This window comes from Glandiceps talaboti, chromosome 7 (assembly GCF_964340395.1).
Source record: "Glandiceps talaboti chromosome 7, keGlaTala1.1, whole genome shotgun sequence".
NCBI classification, from domain to species: domain Eukaryota; kingdom Metazoa; phylum Hemichordata; class Enteropneusta; family Spengelidae; genus Glandiceps; species Glandiceps talaboti.
Window position 1 is genome coordinate 10,811,240 of NC_135555.1, and position 19,095 is coordinate 10,830,334.

The 19,095-nt window shown below is 36.7% G+C and overlaps 1 protein-coding gene across 1 annotated transcript in view; it reads right to left on the reverse strand.

Annotated features, from left to right (window-relative positions):
• Nucleotides 1–184: 184 nt before the first annotated feature.
• LOC144437621 (secretagogin-like) overlaps nt 185–19,095 on the reverse strand; it is a 32,176-nt gene continuing 13,265 nt past the window's right edge. The window contains exons 2-11 of the mRNA XM_078126602.1: nt 16,757–16,830; nt 5,968–6,057; nt 5,058–5,144; nt 4,648–4,704; nt 3,641–3,718; nt 3,034–3,089; nt 2,631–2,688; nt 1,873–1,932; nt 1,374–1,442; nt 185–1,257 (exon numbers count right to left, since the gene is read on the reverse strand). Coding sequence (XP_077982728.1) covers nt 1,123–1,257; nt 1,374–1,442; nt 1,873–1,932; nt 2,631–2,688; nt 3,034–3,089; nt 3,641–3,718; nt 4,648–4,704; nt 5,058–5,144; nt 5,968–6,057; nt 16,757–16,830 — 764 coding nt within the window. The 3' untranslated portion in view covers nt 185–1,122. The remainder of the gene's footprint in view (nt 1,258–1,373; nt 1,443–1,872; nt 1,933–2,630; nt 2,689–3,033; nt 3,090–3,640; nt 3,719–4,647; nt 4,705–5,057; nt 5,145–5,967; nt 6,058–16,756; nt 16,831–19,095) is intronic.

Consider the following 19,095-nt stretch of genomic DNA (forward strand, 5'->3'; position numbering starts at 1 on the left):
AGAGTGAGCGAGGGTAACGACCGCAAGGATGCGCCGCACAGGGAGAGTGACGTATATGCTTCTTTGTTGCATGAGGAGAAAAGTATCCGGATGTGGCTTCCGAGAAAGGAGCATAAAGGGGGAATTCAAATAAATGTAGTCCAGATGTAGGATTCAAATATCCAGTTTAATTTTGTAAAGCCAACAAAGATGAATCTGGTGGTACAAGACGATGAGTATCATTGGTGAAAATATTTTCACAAAAAAATATGAATGTCATGAAAAGTTAAAATCACAATATAACGTTTAGACAAAAGCTGACACGTTCATAATTAGTATGTGCTCTATGTTTATCATAAAATTCAAAATGTTTTGTAACTATTCTAAATAAGTACATTGCTTATTGGATGTGATATTCATAAATAGAAAAAAAAACTGTTGAAAAGACGTGCAGTGACAAAATTGTACACGAAGTTGTTGAAAGTTAATGAGATTACAAGGCCACTTGTAGAATGAAACAACAAAGTTCATCGCACTTTCAGTAGAACTTCCAGTGATTCTGTACTTCTCTAAACAACAAGCTGAATATAGAAGTATTTCGTGCAATTGTTTGCAGTCCAAACTTCAAACTTTCCAAATCCTCGTACATGTAAACTGAACATCAAACTTTTCTTTGGTTAACAACAAATAAATTTGTTTTGTTAAACCTTGCGCTGTATTATTTCGAGTTATTATTCTATGTACCGTGCTAAAATTTTAGTCTGACGTGACGTGAAGTAAGAACAAATCTAGACTGTGAGATACTAGTACAACGAGTCTGCCGTGTAATTTGCCACTACTCACGCGTGCGCGTCACGTAAAGAAAAGGCCAATGAAGGCGGGATGACACTACGTATCTTTCAGTCTAGAACCGTGACAACTCCGACGAGATATAAGATTAGTGGACACAACGCCCATTGTCTCAATCCAAACAAAGGAATTGGAATATATTTACTTTGAATTACAACCTTATTACAGAATGTTGTTCAGTTAATGTAGTCATGTACAAGAATCTCTGCTCATTGCAACCGATGAAATAGGGAAGAATCAGAACTTTCTCTTGTTACTGGTTGATGGCGCTGTGATATGTTTCATTCACACTTCTTACATGTCCATATCCAAGTACAAGCCAAGACACATACGGAGTTCATCTTTCTGAATCTTACCATCCTTATTCTTGTCACAGTTGGCGAGGATTCCTTTCTTGAATAGATCAATTTGGGTTGTACTTATGTCGTCCTGCGAAACAAAAACAGGCGAGATGTTTTCGTAAAAAAAGTTCTCAAGTCGTTGCAGAGGCGTGATAAAAACAAAAGTAGACCAACACATATGAAAAGAGGGCACTCGTTTCTTACCATGTCAGGTTCCATCAGGTCCTTCACAAAAGCATCAAGTTCATCACCTTCTATTGCACCAGTTTTACTCTGAAAATTAAATAATAGGTTGTGGGTTTATTTAATTCAGCGCAGGGGGTCAAGGAGTAGAACAGTAGATGAGACACTGCATAATTTGTGTATTGCAATAACGATACATTGCATTGTTCCCCAGCTTGAAGAGAAAGTATGTAATTCAAAATAGTTAACAGTGAATATTTTACTTGTACCCCACCTATAGGGACAACAAACTCGGTGCTTCCGAAAGTTGCCGAACAAAGCCGAACTGTGTAACAGTGTAGCCAAAGGGTCTATTAGCAACTAGACAAACAAAGAATTGAACAGAATGCTGTAAATACAGTGTACATTTAAGTGTACCAAGACCTGTTCAATTCTTCCAGTCCCTCGAGCTACAGTGCCACACAACTCGGCTCTGTTCGGTAATCTTCGGAAGCTACAGAAGAATGACGTCACACCCTACCTTGTCATAGTAATCAAACACTTTATGGAAATGTCTCTGTTTCTCCTTGTAGCTCATACTCTGTAGGAAGATCAAATTTACATGAACTTTAATTTCATGCAGTGCTGTTTTCAAGTTTTCACACAGACCAGGAATATTTGCCTTTGGGATGAAAACGAAAACAGGAAATTGCATTTATTGCATTCATTGTACTTTACACGAATGTAAGTTATTAATTCACATGGTGACCTTTCTGGGTGCTTTGTACTAGTACTACTACTAGTAGTTTTTGCACTATCGACGAGATGCTGTTCTATCATCTATCGTTACACGTACTGTCGACGAGATGCTGTTCTATCATCTATCGTTATATTCATACGTACTATCGACGAGATGCTGTTCTATCATCTATCGTTACACGTAGCGTTGTGAATATTTTTCACACTTGTGATTTTCAGACAAAGGCTACATTTAACAAATTCACTGTCTCATCAATCAGAAAATTGGTCTATACAATTTTAGTTTAGAACAGTATGAAATTGAAAAATCACGCGGTATGTACTAAAGCAACATTCTCACCTTACGTGGTTTTCACAGCATTGCCCCCAAAGTGCTTGTGTTGTGAGTGTTAATGCTCTCTGACAAGTCAGGCGAGTCATGATTTAGTGATAGATTGTCACCATCAAAGATATGCATATCAAAGTAAATGTATATTATGTAGAAGTAAAGTAGAATGGGGGCGAATTGACAAACACATTCCAACTGCGCATGTCTCTTACCTTGCTCTTGAGTTCAAACTGGGTCAGGAAATTATCTTGTGGTTGAATGGATAGAATTCTGGAAGGAAAGATTTTATGACGTATGCAATTAGACAATATATCGTTTATCCTGCGTTGTTTTGGATATCAGACTATTGTAATAGTCGACAGGAAGTTTTGTACTGGCTTCGTCTTTAGATCCCTGTATTTTGACGGCAGATGTTACAATAGGAGAATGTACTAATTGTACATAAGAACGTCAATATGAAATGTGCGTGTCTTTGTATCCCAATGGTCATCCACAGCCCCTTCTATGTTTCGTCATACTTTAGACAGTTAACATCATTTTATATAAAGTTAAACGTTGTTAATGTCCTTGTACTAAAATGCTACTTTCTATCGCAACACTCATTATGTTACTAACCTGGCCATTTCTTTGAGTCCAAACCTTCCATCGCCATTTTTGTCAAAGATTGTTAACTGTATTTTAAAAATGGAAGAAAAGGTTTATTTTAATAAAATCCCGAAGTCTTTGAGAATACTTACTCACATGTAAATTACGGCAATGTATTAGAGTTCGTTAACCTTGGTTTGTATCAGCGGTCAATGACCTTGATATGTGTCTGTAATCATCACATAGCGTTTCGTCAGTCAGAGAAATTGATGGTTATTCAGTCTCTTTCTTGACTTTCTTCCAGGAAAATCCAGCAAAATACCATTTGAAAATATCTTGGTTGCACGTGAAAGCTTGGACGAATATTGAACAATCAATCAATCAATCAATCAATCAATCAATCAATCAATCAATCAATCAATCAATCAATCAATCAATCAATCAATCAATCAATCAATCAATCAATCAATCAATCAATCAATCAATCAATCAATCAATCAATCAAATCAACGAACCAACCAACCAATCAACCAACCAGTCAATCAATCAGTGAATCGTTTGATCTATTGATTGATTGCTTGATCGATCAACAGGCTAACTAAATGGTTGACTGTCTTCAAGTCACACTATTACTCACCAAGCCCGCTGTGTACTCTTCCAATTTCTCATCATCTACTTCTTTGCCTTTCTTTTTAAGTAAATCACGAATAAAAAACTGAAATAAATCAACAGATAATAATGACATCGTTTATTACAATTATGAAGATAATAACTCTCTGGTATGTACAGTGCGTATACATTGATATCCAGTAGTTACAGGCCTTACTAAATTGCATATCAGCAATATTGTTGCCAGTAGTGACGCATGCGCGCAGTGGTTGCAGGCGGACAATTTTTGAAACTATTTTGTTAGATATAACGACTTGACTAAATTTGATTTTTGGGTCCGCACCTTAAAATCGACGCTCCAAACGCGATCAGAAGTTCAACCTGTTACAGCCTTACGAAAGGATGAAATCGGCCTCTAAATAAAATGTACTGTGGCTAATTATTGATATTTCACCAGTCTATATATGGTTGGCTGTCTGATTTAAAAAAAAAGGAATGCCCCAGTTAGATCTAGTGCAGGTTTCAAAAGAGATAGCAAAAACCCCAATGCCCCACGTCAACGAAGTGACTTACCACTTTATTGATTCATCCTTAAGGAAATTAAAAAATCTCACGTGTTTGAAATAATGTAATAAGGAAACCCTATCTTGTCGGTTATCCGCAAATCTCAAGGCAGGTGTAAAATTAATTTCCCGTGTGCTTATACCTAGAATCTGATTCAATACTGCAGTATTACATTTCTTTCGATTTTCTTTGTAAATTGTATTTGTCACAAATCTATAACAATCTATGCAATCCCAAAAGATCTGTATCGAATCATATTCCTTATTACATCAATTTGTATAAGTGTTTACTTATTACATCAATTTGTATCAGTGTTTACGAACATATTAATATATTACTAAGGTAGATAGATGTATTGAATGTGTCGGGATATCCGTTGTCAGTTGGCTTGATTTACATGAAAACGTACAACAATAAATGAATTTGTCAAATGAGAAACTGAATGGATTAAAGACGCCTACATGTACTCACCTTCAGTTCGTCAGAGTTGATGTAACCGCTCCTGTCTCTATCGTATTTGCGCCATAACTAAAGAAAAAGTATTCAATATATTTATTTACATATCTATATTGCAAAGAAGGTGCATAGTCTTGTCTTGAAGTAGCGATAAAGTCGAGGGATTTGCATTTTGCATCTTTAATTAATGAAACGAATTTACTTTGTTTCTCTAATTGAAAAAAAAACCCTATATAAAACAACATAGAACAAATCCGTGTTCAGAAGCAAATCCACTTGTGTAAAAGTTTTTTTTGTGGTGACGAACATCTATAAATATTATTCACAACAGTTATTACAATTCATGTTTATCAACAGAAGGCTGCATTGTTTCCCACAATGCACCATTCAAGATGGTGGACTTGTTTTTCCCATAACTTATTTACCTCCATCATATCGACACTGGATTCCAATTGTTCTTCTCGGCGAAAGAGAAGAATAAATGTCTCGTCTGTCGGCATAATATTGGACATCTGAAATCGAAAGTCAAAAAATAAATAAAAAGAGAGTGAGTTTAATATGCAGTAGAAGTCGTCAGTTTTGCTGACAAACTACTTCTAAACAAGCCTTCGATTGAACACATAGTCTCCAACTTGTATGTTTAATGGCAAACTACTGTGCATATCTGAATGGTGTCTGGAGATACAACAAATATGACCGCCATTCGGTCATATTTGATTCAGTCGTAAAACAAAATGGCGTGCATATGTCTCACTTAGTATGTTATCTTTGTGCCAGGTTTGATTGAAATCAGTTGGTGCATGCCAGGGATATGAGGGTGAACGCACGCACGCACGGACGGACGGATAGACCGAACCCAACGTATAAGTTCCCTCCGGTCTCAGCCCGTTGGGGACTAAGAACAGGACTAGTGTATATTCTGTCTGATTGTCACATTGATATTAATATGATTCATAGCCGAATGACAACAATCAGGAAGCGAAATGAAATTAGTTTGTCAACGTTGCAGGTGAGATCGATCATGTAATATTTGCAGATCACAACTAAAACATAATTAATAGGAAATTGAATGGCCTAAAGCATCATAATTTGTGCTACATGAAGTGAATTCAATTGAATTGTCGGTCCTATAACTGTTACATTAGATATGAAAGACTTTATTTGAGTTCATCGCTCCGTGATGGATACAGGTTATTTTCGGTCATTAAGAAATGATGCATTTATATAATCTCGTTATCACTTTCTTCTCTTGAGTTTTCAACCCCCAGCGACATAATTAAGCAAAAAGAAATCGAAAATGAAATAAAACAATAAAAGTATGCAGTCCCCGCCTACCTCAGTAATGGCAATCCTTCCGTCACCAGCATCGTCGTAGGCAGACATGAAACAATCCTTCATATCCTGGACTGTCTGCTCCGTTATGTTCTAATGACAAAAAAGGATGCATCAGTTTTACAACTAATGTAGCTCTTTTTACGGTTCTCTCTCTCTCTCTCTCTCTCTCTCTCTCTCTCTCTCTCTCTCTCTCTCTCTCTCTCTCTCTCTCTCTCTCTCTCTCTCTCTCTCTCTCTCTCTCTCTCTCTCTCTCTCTCTCTCTCTGACTTACAGTTTTCCATTAGAAAGGCCTTTGATGATGTCGACAAGACAAACTATAGTTCTAATATTTAATACCAAGCATTACGCTTACTCTGGTAGTGAGTGCCAACTGTAATGTAATTTCATGTCAGAAGGAATTTTTTTTCATCAACTGATAAGTTGCCAACATCAAAGAATATAGAGGCCATCCAGTGGTAAACTGTTGTCCAGGTGAATCAAGAGTTGCTATGGTTTCATCTTATTCTAGACTCATGCATATCAATTACTACACGTGCATTGTAATTTTAGGAAATCCATGCTATCATACACTGTTTAAAAATTCATATGTACATGGATATTATATAAATAAGTTAAATATACAACGTCAGTGACTTGTTAACGCTACTCAAAAGTATCATCTGGTGTATGGCTAAATTTGATGAAGTATTATTTTCATATTTGTAAAATGTATGCGACGCCGATTCTATGGTGACTTATCTCCAAACTAAAATTCTGGCGCCAATGGTCTGCAGGGATTAAAATATTTTGAAAAACATACGATTAGCTAAACAGCTTAGTGAACTTGAGGGGAGTTTAAAGCTTCAATGACCGGAAAGGGTTGGGGGGGGGGGGGGGGGGGTAGTTTGTGATATGCCCCAATCAGATCGCGATTTACATTATGATGTATGGGTGAATCCTCTAAATACTGAATTAATGATATGAAAACCGGTTCGTTTAGCTGTACACATTATACAACCGTCGGGAAAAGATAATTGTTAGAGTGGATCCAGTATCATTTTCATCAAGTTTATACCGTTATAATGATAATGTACACATACATTCACAAGTATACACTTTCACTTTGGCGAATCAATACATTTTCAGAATGTGGTAGAACACAGAACAAGTTAGTATATGTTACAAACTGTCACCAAAATAATCCAGTTTATGAGTAGCTTTAAACATCGATGCAGATTGGAAATTACGATCGTTCACGCGATCCATTAAGGGGGGGGGGGGTGTAGTATTTCATAGATTGTTGTTTCCCTTGTCTACGGGGTAAATATAACAACGTTTGACTTGAATATATTTCCCCTACATTTATGGAAAGAACGTTTCTATATAGATATAGAGAGCGTATATTGAAACATTTGCAGTAGCAGGATTCGTGTGATATTTTCCTTGGGAAAACAACAATCTAATCAATAATGTGTGTCCGTGTGCTCTAGCCATACTTTGTGAGTTCAGAAACGACAAAGCTTCGAGCAGGCAACCTTTAATCTGCTATCGTTCAAAATGACTAATGACTAATGCTTAAATATCCAATAACGAATGTATATGCATTTCAGCAATTTTCGCGAAAAGAGGATTTATAGACTCCCAACACCGCAGTGGTAATGTATTATTGAGAACCCGAGTGCTGTAAAGGTTAAAAGGTACTACATAAGGGTGATGAATTACGCCCCCTTGAGACCAATCGACAGGTAATGGTAAAGTATTCATAAATCATAGCTTGAGTCTAGTCTGTCCGCGGCATATAATAGACAAACGAAACATTCAATAAAAGGTCTGACTATATGAGTCAGGTCATGTGAATATTTCAGAAATGCTGACATTGTAGAAACATAGGATTAGAACTATGGTAGTCGAGTTCGTGACGACCGTATTCCGATTTTACACTACGTTATCTTCACACATTACTGTAATCTGTGAAGATAACGCCTACGGTACTGTAAAATCGGAACACGATCGTCAGGAACTAGACAAGACTAGACACACCGTTTCTTTGTCACTGGTTTGACTAAGCACTGAGCAAAGAGTAGTCAAAAAAGAATGTAATCACAAACAAGCTGTTTATCATTTCTATGAACGTACATAGACATTCGAGGAGAAACGAGCTACTGCGCATGCAGTACCAACACAAGGACAGATATATAGCGGTAACTATTCAAAGGTTAAAGGTTAGGGGTCATGATTGAGAAAGTATGACAGGAAAGCTTTTTATTAAGGCACTAACTGTTTACAAACACGTGAGCCATAATATAGGCTGTTAGGATTTACATTGACAGGTGATATAAAGACATGTACAAGGGCAACAACGAAGTGTTGTTTAACGGGTAAATGTTTAAAACTAGCTACTCTAGGAAAATGCTATGACGACAACGACGACGACGACGACAACAACAACAACAACAACAACAACAACAACAACAACAACAACAACAACAACAACAACAGCAACTACTACTACTACTACTACAGCTGTTACAACAACTGTTCTAAATGGTGGTAACTAAGCTACGAGATGCCAAACCCATCCAGAATTTTCTACAGCTAAAAAGTACGGTAGCACTGACATCATGCAGAGAAGCGCATAGAGCAAAAAGTTCTTTGAAAAGAGATATTACCTCAGGCTTTACAAAGATTGAACAAGAAAGACAAAAATTGAAGAAAGAGAAGAAGAAAAAAGAGATTTGAAAAAAGCACCGTGCTCTGCAATTGTGTTACTTCAAGCAGCGATATATATGCGTTCTGAAAAAAATGAGGCTGAAAACGTATAGTATCTTCATAATGAATTGCACTGTAAGACAAAAAAAAGCGATGCGGCGTATGATGTTCTAACGAGGACACCTTTCCTTTGGAGAATTTCAGCGTGCACACATATACACAGGAAGAAATTCACAGGAAGATCCTGGAAAGCACATGCGCATAAACGCACGTATTGGTGTGACATATTGGTGTCGGATGATCAACATTTACTCTCCCTTTTAATATTTTCGATGAATCGAAAGCAAAGACTATGTCATATCAAGGTTAAAGGTCAATAACGTTGGCCAGACAACCATCTCATAAACCCTTTAATTATGTTTCCTAAAAAAATTACAAAAAAATTCATCCTGCACCCTTCGGAAGTTCATAAGAGTCTAGCTCCCGATTCTGTTGCGAGGTGGCCGAAGGAAGTGTACACGCGATCGCTACCTCGTGACTGATAATATCGTAATGCCATTCACCATTAATGATAGTATTGACTAGATCAGCAATGCATTATTTAAGAGCATATAGATACAAAAGTACACTTTACAATGCAAGAAGAAAAAACACCAAGTATTTTGAATAAATTATCAGACATTATTGGCGTGGATTATTGATAGATTGATGTTAAGAGTGAGAACAGTGTGTCTAAACTTATGTGTTTTCTTGGACGATCCTAGACATTCATTTTTCACGGTGACAAGAAATTCAGAGAAATAATTCTGCTCTTAGATTTGAGTGCATCGTTGCTATGGATATGGTTAGTAGTCACATCCTAACACTTATTGAATTCCTGTCTTAAATGGATTTTGAAATCCGTTTAGTTTGTTCTACAATCGAGATCAAATAATTATCGACTATTCGGCAGTGTGAAATGAAAAGGTTCAACAAACTAGATCGGCTGTACTAATGTTAACTATGACCAGGCCACTTTGTACTGACCGAGGATGCTTTGTAACTGTCAATAGGGGTGTTTTAATTTAGATAAGAGGAGAAGAATGGACAAGGTGTCTTTATTTAGTCAGAATTATATACAGCTGAAAGAGAGAAAAGTAGCAGGGAGAGAAGTAATTCGGATTCTGATTCCGAATATTAATATCTAGAATTTCATTTCATTTGTTAATAAAACTATTTAATAAAAAGAATTAGAGGGTAAAGTCAATCAAATGATTAACTGCTTTGTGCATGTATGCTATGCTATGGGCAGGGTATCGTAGAGTGTGTGGTGGCGTTATTAATTTGACAGCACGACTACATGTAACACCATCTGTACATGATATTGACTTCCGAGTCAAAAAACCGATGTGTTTTATGATGCGAGAAAGGAGAATACATTTTATTCATGAAGTATAGTGGACGAGGAGAGTTCATTCATTAATATGGCGACTACATACTATAGACACAGTAGACGAATTGAATCTACAGATTTTTGTGTCATATGCTATGGGTTTCTGTTTCCTCGAGGGAGTTGTAATTTAGATAATGTAAATCCGAAAACAACACCCAAAAGGCAGCAAGTCGTCATCATTTTAAGATCTAGAGAAAGGAAGTCTCCAACGAAAGACTGTGTTAATCTACTTAATCACGGTGATTGTCTACCCAGGGTGTTATTAATTGATAAATATGTCATCCTAATTACACGTCTAGTGAACTCTATGACCAACGCTCTGCTGATTACAATCAATATTGCTGATTGCTGATTGGTATTGATTGAAGAGTGAACATTCATGCGGGGACCTACACATAATGATGTTCTAAACAGGTTTTTGTAGTTTATCATCAAAACCCTACATTTGCACATGACTGTCAGTCAGCGCCATCATTTTTATTAATGATTTCTATGGCCATTCCTTCACCATCATTAACAAACAATCAGACATGGAAGGCCATGGACAAAGATGGACACATGTTACGCAACATTTTCTCAGAGTTTTTCCGTGTCTGTCTGTCTGTCTGTCTATCTGTCTGTCTGTCTGTCTGTCTGTCTGTCTGTCTGTCTGTCTGTCTGTGTCTGTCTGTCTGTCTGTATGTCTGTCTGTCTGTCTGTCTGTCTGTCTGTCTGTCTGTCTGTCTGTCTGTCTGTCTGTCTGTCTGTCTGTCTGTCCGTCCGTCCGTCCGTCCGTCCGTCCGTCCGTCCGTCCGTCCGTCCGTCCGTCCGTCCGTCCGTCTGTCTGTCTGTCTGTCTGTCTGTCTGTCTGTCTGTCTGTCTGTCTGTCTGTCTGCCTGTCTGTCTGTCTGCCAGGCCTCATATAACCCACAATTGCTTATTCGAGTCTTTATTTGGGAATTATAAGCAGGTATAAAGTAAAACGTTTGTTAAATATTAATCAAGAAATCAAATTTACAGTCTGTACAGTATTTACAATGTTGACATGTTCCTGTTTCAGTGAGGGCAATACTACTCACCATAAAAAATATGTTCGTCTGAAGGTGTCTGTGCCGTACGCCCATGCATAGTATTTTATTGAAAATTATTCAGAATGTCCTTTTACCTAACGCTAATTAATTCGTCTAGCTTTTATGTAAATGAACTACATCTTATGTAAATGAGCTTACACAAGCAATACCACTAATAAGTCTAGGATTGTCTTGTGTATGATACCTAATCCCAAATCAGGAAATTATCTTCACTTCGCAATGCTTTTTCGATTTAACCCCAACAAAACTGACGTCAACAGCTGTAATGACCAAAAAAATTGATAGCAAGCACTGAAAACCAAAAACAGACTTGTTGCTATGGAAATACTGAATGCTGCCTTACAGAGGCTTATCCAATTAGTGACCCCGATGAGTACACCACTATTAAAATACAGGAGAATGGATCAGACTGTATGCTAGCTATTCATCCTCTAGAAAGTGTAGTAGTAATTAATAGCATTAATCAATAGAGTAAATGATGTAAACTAACGAAATGGAATCCAAGGCTTTAGATTGCAATATAAATTATAATAGAACTGTCTCCAGCAACTGTGGCAAACTTTCAGACATATGTATCTGGACAATGGAGCCTTTTTTTGCAACAAATCTCCATAAGGGAGCCTCATCAGTTATTACGAGTTGGAAGGCTGGGGGGGGGGGGGTCAAGCTCGGTCTGTGTCATACAATGTGACCCTTCCCTAGTCTGTTGTGCTAAAAAGTGACCCCCTCCTTGTCCTTTCCCTAAAATATTACCCTATACCTGTTCAAATATTTCAATGACAACAGCAACATTTTTCAACAACACCACCACATACATACATACATACATACATACATACATGTATGTATGTATGTATGTATGTATGTATGTATGTATGTATGTATGTATGTATGTATGTATGTATGTATGCATGCATGCATGCATGCATGCATATATATATATATATATATATATATATAAGAAATCTAATAAAAACTTGAAATCTCGCATAGTCGTGCGAAAGCTCACGTGATTACATAAATGCATGGTGTTTGTCTAAACATCTAATCCCGACATGGTGAGTTTGCAACTGTAGATAGATTACAAGTGGTGAAATGCCACCGGTAGCAATGCTAATTAAAGTGTTAACAATTTATCACTTTTATCACGAATGATGAATATCAGTCAGACTACATGATATGCAGTCTAGTCAGGATTTGGGTTAAGTAATCAGGCAATAATTTCCGGTCACGCGAGATTTCAGTCATCCTCCGCGTCGGTTTACTCTTTCTTCTTCAGTTACCCCTTGTTATGGAGTACGAGTCTGGCTATTCATGAAGTAAATTATCATATCTGTGACCTCTACCTATAGCGTCTACTCGAGAGGAATGAGATACATCATGTTTTGTAAAATTTATTCTCAAAATCAAAAGATACGCATTTCAGTGAAGGGCTTTCTATATATTTCATTATGATATTCAGGGCAGTACACGTGTTAATTACAAGGTAGATAATAATTACCAGTGGCTATTTTCTGCACGTCTACTAAAATGAAAATTATAGTCTGCATTTCCTCGCGTTATTTATCAAATTGTTTGAATTGCCCATAAATCTTGATGTGACGATTTCCATCTGTTTAAGTGTTCATTGATTTCATTAAGGATACACCATTACAAAGATTTGAGCCAATGTGATCGAAATTCAATGGCGAGATCAAATTCAATATAGATGATAAAATACTGAATTTAATCAGACGTGATATGGCTAATTCAATCAATAATCCCCCCTAGACTATTAATTCAATATTAATAATAGTGGAGTAGATAACAGAAATAAAATTGGCTGGAACGTTAAAATGGTGATACAAGTACAAATGGAACAAAAACATGGCGGCGATTTTCTAAAATGGCCGCCATAATCAATCGCGAAATTTCATATAACATGTAAGTCCAAATCTATCTATCTATATGTTGATTACACGTACACTTCCCAACGATTGAGGTCATAATATCACTAGTGTGCCGATTTCACGATAATGTACAAAACGTGTGGAAGGCGATGGAGAGCTCACAGCTGTATATATATTTATACATTGCTGCTCACAAAATGGTCACCATGGTTACAGATGTTGGTTAGACAGTCATAGAGCTATCAGCATAAAGGCCATATTGCCTTCCACGTTCCGTAAACTCGCTATGTATGTACATTGTAATTAAGTTTGGTAAGGGGTAAACATTTGATTTCGGGGGAGGGGGGGGGGGGGGGGGGCTGCACGATTTGGACCAAACAAGAGTTACTTTTCAGCCACCACAGCTGCAATTTTCTTCCAAGAGAAACTGGAATAAAAATTTCATGGTTTTGTAGATCTAGAGGTATAGTAATTAACAACTGTCCTTGAGTAAAGTCTCGTCGCATCGCGTCATGTACGATATTAATGACAACTCTAGTCAAGTGTCTATCCATCACCATTTTAAAAATTTCTTTGATGGTTGCAATACAAACATACAAACACACATGCATACATACATACATACATACATACATACATACATACATACATACATACATACATAAATGCGAGGGAGCCAGGTAGGGCTGGGTATTGGAGGGTACCTCAGAAATCAAATAATGTACCCCTAATGTCTGACGATTTCATTTAATTAAATTTCAATGGTATATTAGGCTGAAATGACATTCAAAGTAAAATATTTGCAAACCCACAGGTTTATATGCGTCAGACATTGATAGATGGAAAGCCATGTATTTGTATTACTAAAGTAGATCCACCATTGTGACTAGTGTAGGGCGTGGCCTTACTACTGTCTGCTTACTGTGTGAAAAAAATCATGGCTTAAAATTGTGAACGTATCAAGAGACTTTTGGCGAGAATGTGTGTGTGTGTGTGTGTGTGTGTGTGTGTGTGTGTGTGTGTGTGTGTGTGTGTGTCTGTCTGTCTGTCTGTCTGTCTGTCTGCCTGCCTGCCTGCCTGCCTGCCTGCCTGCCTGCCTGCCTGTCTGTCTGTCTGTCTGTCTGTCTGTCTGTCTGTCTGTCTGTCTGTCTGTCTGTCTGTCTGTCTGTCTGCAGCAGCTGCGCGTAAGTGTATATGTCTGAAACAGATACTGAATAACTGAATAAGTCAAAAGTCGCTCAGTTAAAACACCCGGAGGTGCCACAAAAGAGCAAGCTCGAAGGAACGCAGATAACAAACGCTGCGCATTTAAGAAATACCTCCAGTTAAACGCGGTGTTCCTTATTCAAATCAATGGTGATGAACATTGACATCAGATATATGAGATAACTAGAGAGACTTGTGTAAATATAGGCAGCATGCACGTCGTCTTACTCCGGCGTCTTAAATCACGTGCTAGCTGTTCATCCTGTATCAATTCGTTCTTTGTGTCATCATTTATATAGCTCGACTCTGTTCCGTTCCCTCAACTTTACGAAAGCTAACCCCTAACTACGACTTTAATTCACAATTGAAATCGGCAGACTGCATCCTTTCCGTAGTAATACACCTAAAAAACACGGTTTGTGCAGTCACTTAGCAACGCCTACACCATACAAGTTTTTTATTGAAAGTATATTACGTTATTACGTGTCTGTCTCTTCCGAAATTACTCGTAAAAACAGTCCTAAACAATATTCTTATGCTTGCTTTGGATCATTACCCGCTATGCATGGTAGACCCTGAATACACATTGTTGCTAAGTGTTTTCAAAGTAGGAAATAGAAAACGATATATGCAGTGCCACTTTGTTTAAAACGTGTCTCAGATCGATAGAAGGGAGAATAGTGTTTTCAAAGCCCTACGACACTTTCACGCGACATCGGCAACTGTAATTTACTACTGCTATTAAGGAAAAATCGAGGAAATACAACACTCTGGTAAACCTGAACATGAATACCAATTATTTGGTTCGACAATTTCCCTATTACGAGACACAGATTTTATTGGCAAGTGTTGCATTTTTTTATACGATAACGATGATGGTAAATAGCGAAATAGCGAGAGTAAAATACTATAAACATAAGACACCAGAGTGTCTAAATGCATGCCCACAGTCAACGTTTGTTATAACATTATGTATTATATGATTCATTGGTTTTCGCACAGCATTTATTACGTTCCTGCTGAATCAAAAATCGACTTCGCTTTGTGTGATAATTTCAGCTCTGCACGCCATCTGATGTTGACGCTGTCCACCTTATGAACCTCGCGTTTTATGGCTGACTGATTCTCTATGTTATCCATGGCAATATCTTGCTTCAATACTTCTAAAACGATCGATCATTTTGAGTTATTATTTTCTCTGTTGTGGTGGATACAAAGTGTGGCTTTTCCTGGCAACCATTGAATGCACTAAAGCTATTAAAGTTCACATGATGAGCGAACAATGTGAACGTGGGGGATCTGTTCTTATAAAACATATGATAGAATATATAAAAAAAACAGTATTATGCTTTTGATGCACTTGTTATAACAGCAAACCACATATGTATATGACGCCCCGCTAATTTTCCATTGGTGAAATAAATCATAGAGTGAAACGGAGGCAAGCGAAATAAAATGCAGAGAGCGAGATTTACAAGTATCGACGGGGAAAACTGTTATTTGCTGAAAATTGACAATTTATGCACGAATTGGAAGAATTCTCGTAAGTACCGATACTTGAAGGCACATGCGTCATCCTAAGTATATTTCAAGTTACAAAGCAAACATTCTCTCTCCCTCAATCACCATTAACGAAACGATGAAAGTAAGGAAAACACTGACTATGTTTGCTCGAGGAAAAAGTATAAAATACGATATGTTCTCGTCACGTCAAAACGTCTGATTTTGAACCAGTATTACAAACATTTAGTTAGTTGCTCAAATTTAGATAATGCAAATATGGTCATAATTAATATTAGGCCTAATAAAATTGCGTAGTTCCGATTACGCTCAACTTTAGAATAGGTGGGGTAGGTAGATTTTTTAAATTTAATTTAATTTTTTCTTTTCTTAGTGAGTGTCTAGTTCTTGGTTTCCATTGTTTTCCGTATGGTCTCTGTGTTATTGGTTTCTATTCTTCTCATCATATGTATAACCATTACAGATTAGAAAAACAGTTTTATATTGTCTTTTTTAAGTTGATGTCAGTTTAAGCATCCAATATTTCTTGCGAGACTTCACAATTTTTGCGAGTTTAGTATTTTCTTCTCAAATACGCAAAAAAGGGTCTAGGGTCGGCAGTGAAAAGCTATGAGGTCGGGTAATTACCAAACAATTATTTTTTTAGGCCTTACGCGAAATCTTCAAGTAGAGTGAAGGGTCTTATTACTTTCACTCAGATTAAACGAGAAAACAACTAATTTAATGTAATTTTGTTGTTGACTCGGTGCTTGCATTTAGCTAACATAAAAAATGGCCACTCTACAATGAAAATTTGAAGTGTATTCAGCACCAGAGAATATATTTCTAATCTTAGATGTCTTTTCTCACTAATAGTCTAAACCAAACCATAACACGTTTTGAACTGAGATAAATAATGACCAATACGATCACTTTTTTCAGGAAGGTTTGTGCACTTTCTATCATCAATTTATTACCTCTTCAAGGTCTGCAAAAGGACCTACCTTATCCCCTGTCATCGTCTGCAGTAGATCACGAAAGAATTCATCCAGGCCATCTTCGTCGATGTAACCACTGTCTGTTAAGAAACAAAAGAATAATACGAGTGGGTTAAACACGGATCAATGTTTAAACCGAAGGGAATTTTACAATTAAAGTAAAAGAAACTTGACAATTTCTATCAAGATGCCAATATATTCAAGATAGAAATATAATCTAAGTAAAAGTACACTAAGACTTATAAGAGACTCGAGGCGCAGTGCATTCGAACAACATACTAATGGTCTTCTTGGAGTGTTTTGTGAAGAATTGCACGTAGGCAAAATTGAGTTGTGTTTCCGAGGCTTTGTACTTTACATGCGTAACACCTAAAATATTTGTTAATGTACTGGAAACTGTACATTTGTTGTAATCACACTATCTCTAATACCTAGGTTCTTACTTCTGTTAACGACCCAAGTTACTAAATCAATGACTCCAATCGCGTGAAAGACATGAAATACTCGGCACTCGCTTTAATTAAAGATAGTACATGTAGTAATCCAAGTGGTATACGTTAAGCATACATACATTTCTTATCAATTTTATACCCTTATGGATTTAATTAGGTAGTTAAACAAATGAAACTGTATGATTCCATGCGAACGTCACAATGTCAATGCAGCAATTCATATTCAATGTTGACTTAAAATCGTACATCATAGAGTTTGGCCCTCGTAAAACAACAATGTTTACTTATTAGCTAGACAACACGGGAATTCAAAAGGTGTTGGGGGAAAGTTGGCAACGCGAAGTTAAGGAGTTAAGCAAGTATGTACCTTGTGAATCGTAAATAAACACATATGTTCATTTAAAAATCATACACCACACAGCTTGATTCAATTGTAAAACACCATTGGAGTAAACATTTAAAATTTACAAGACAACAAGGGAATTCAAAAGACGTACACAAAAGTTAGAAACACGAAGATCGATACGCAGGGAGTTAAGTAAGTATGTACCTTGTGAGTAGTACATGCACACATATCTTGATTTAAAAATCATACTCGTAAAACATTATTGCTGTAAACATTCTAGGTCTACTAGACAACAAGGGAATTGAAAAGGCATTGACAAAAGTTAGAAACGTGAAGATCGATGCGCAGGGAGCTAAGTATGTACCTAGTACACACACATATATATTGACTTAACATTCGTACAGCATAGAGCTTGATTCAATCGTAAAACAGCTTTGGAGTAAACATTCCAGGTTTACTAGACAACAAGGGAATTCAACTGTATAAAACTGGGTATATACTAATATATACTAATATATATATATATATATATATATATATATATATATATATATATATATATATATATATATATATATATATATATATATATATATATATATATATAATTTTCAGTCAATGTATTCTTGTTCGATATGTGTATTGTTTAAGAGTTGCAGCCAAGTATTAAAACCACTTAGATGTTCGGTCTACATAAGTGAACTCTAGAACATGTTTAGCCGGCCGAGCTCAACAACTTGGCAAACAGCCAAAAGGCGATAACCCGAGTATTTCACTCAAGAAGTAATTTTGCGTTAAAAACTGAAGAGGTTGTAAAATGGTAAGCATGAAATTGTAACTCGTGAAACGAACAGATTGGTTGATGTGATTAGTTGATTGATTGATTGATTGATCTAATCATCACCGTGAAGGGTATGTAGTCTGTCCCAGGCGTATCCATAAAACACCTATTAGCATGTCATGTAATTTACTTGCGTTTTACCACGATAGCTGTAAAAGACTTATACAGCATTCTGCAGGATGAAGAATACAGGTTTATAGTTTAAGGTATAAACTTTAGCAGCCAATTTTTCAAAGTAGTTCGGAGGGTTCAAAATGTTGCCACGAAAGCTTGTTCTTGGCCCTTTCGAAAACACTTAGAATATTTGTTGTTTACCATCTTGGTTTCGAAGAAACCATCGATTATTATTTTGCCTTAGACTGATTAAAATGCAGTGTTTGGGGGCCATTTTGAAGTATAACATTGATAAATCGATCAGTCGACCGACCGAATAAGTCTATTCACAAAATGTGTTTATGTTATTTATTTATTTTCCAACAGGGGTTCGAACCCCGACGCAGTTGTAAGAGGCTACTGGTTTAACCACTCGGCCACCGACAACCCACCGACAAAATGCAATAATGTTTAGATATTGCAAATTCCAGAATTGATATAGTGCAAACATGAAAACATGAATCTTACATGAAAACTGATGCAGATACAGATTGCTACGATTTTAATATGATGTTAAGAATTGTTAGTTTTAGTTATATAATCAATGCAAATT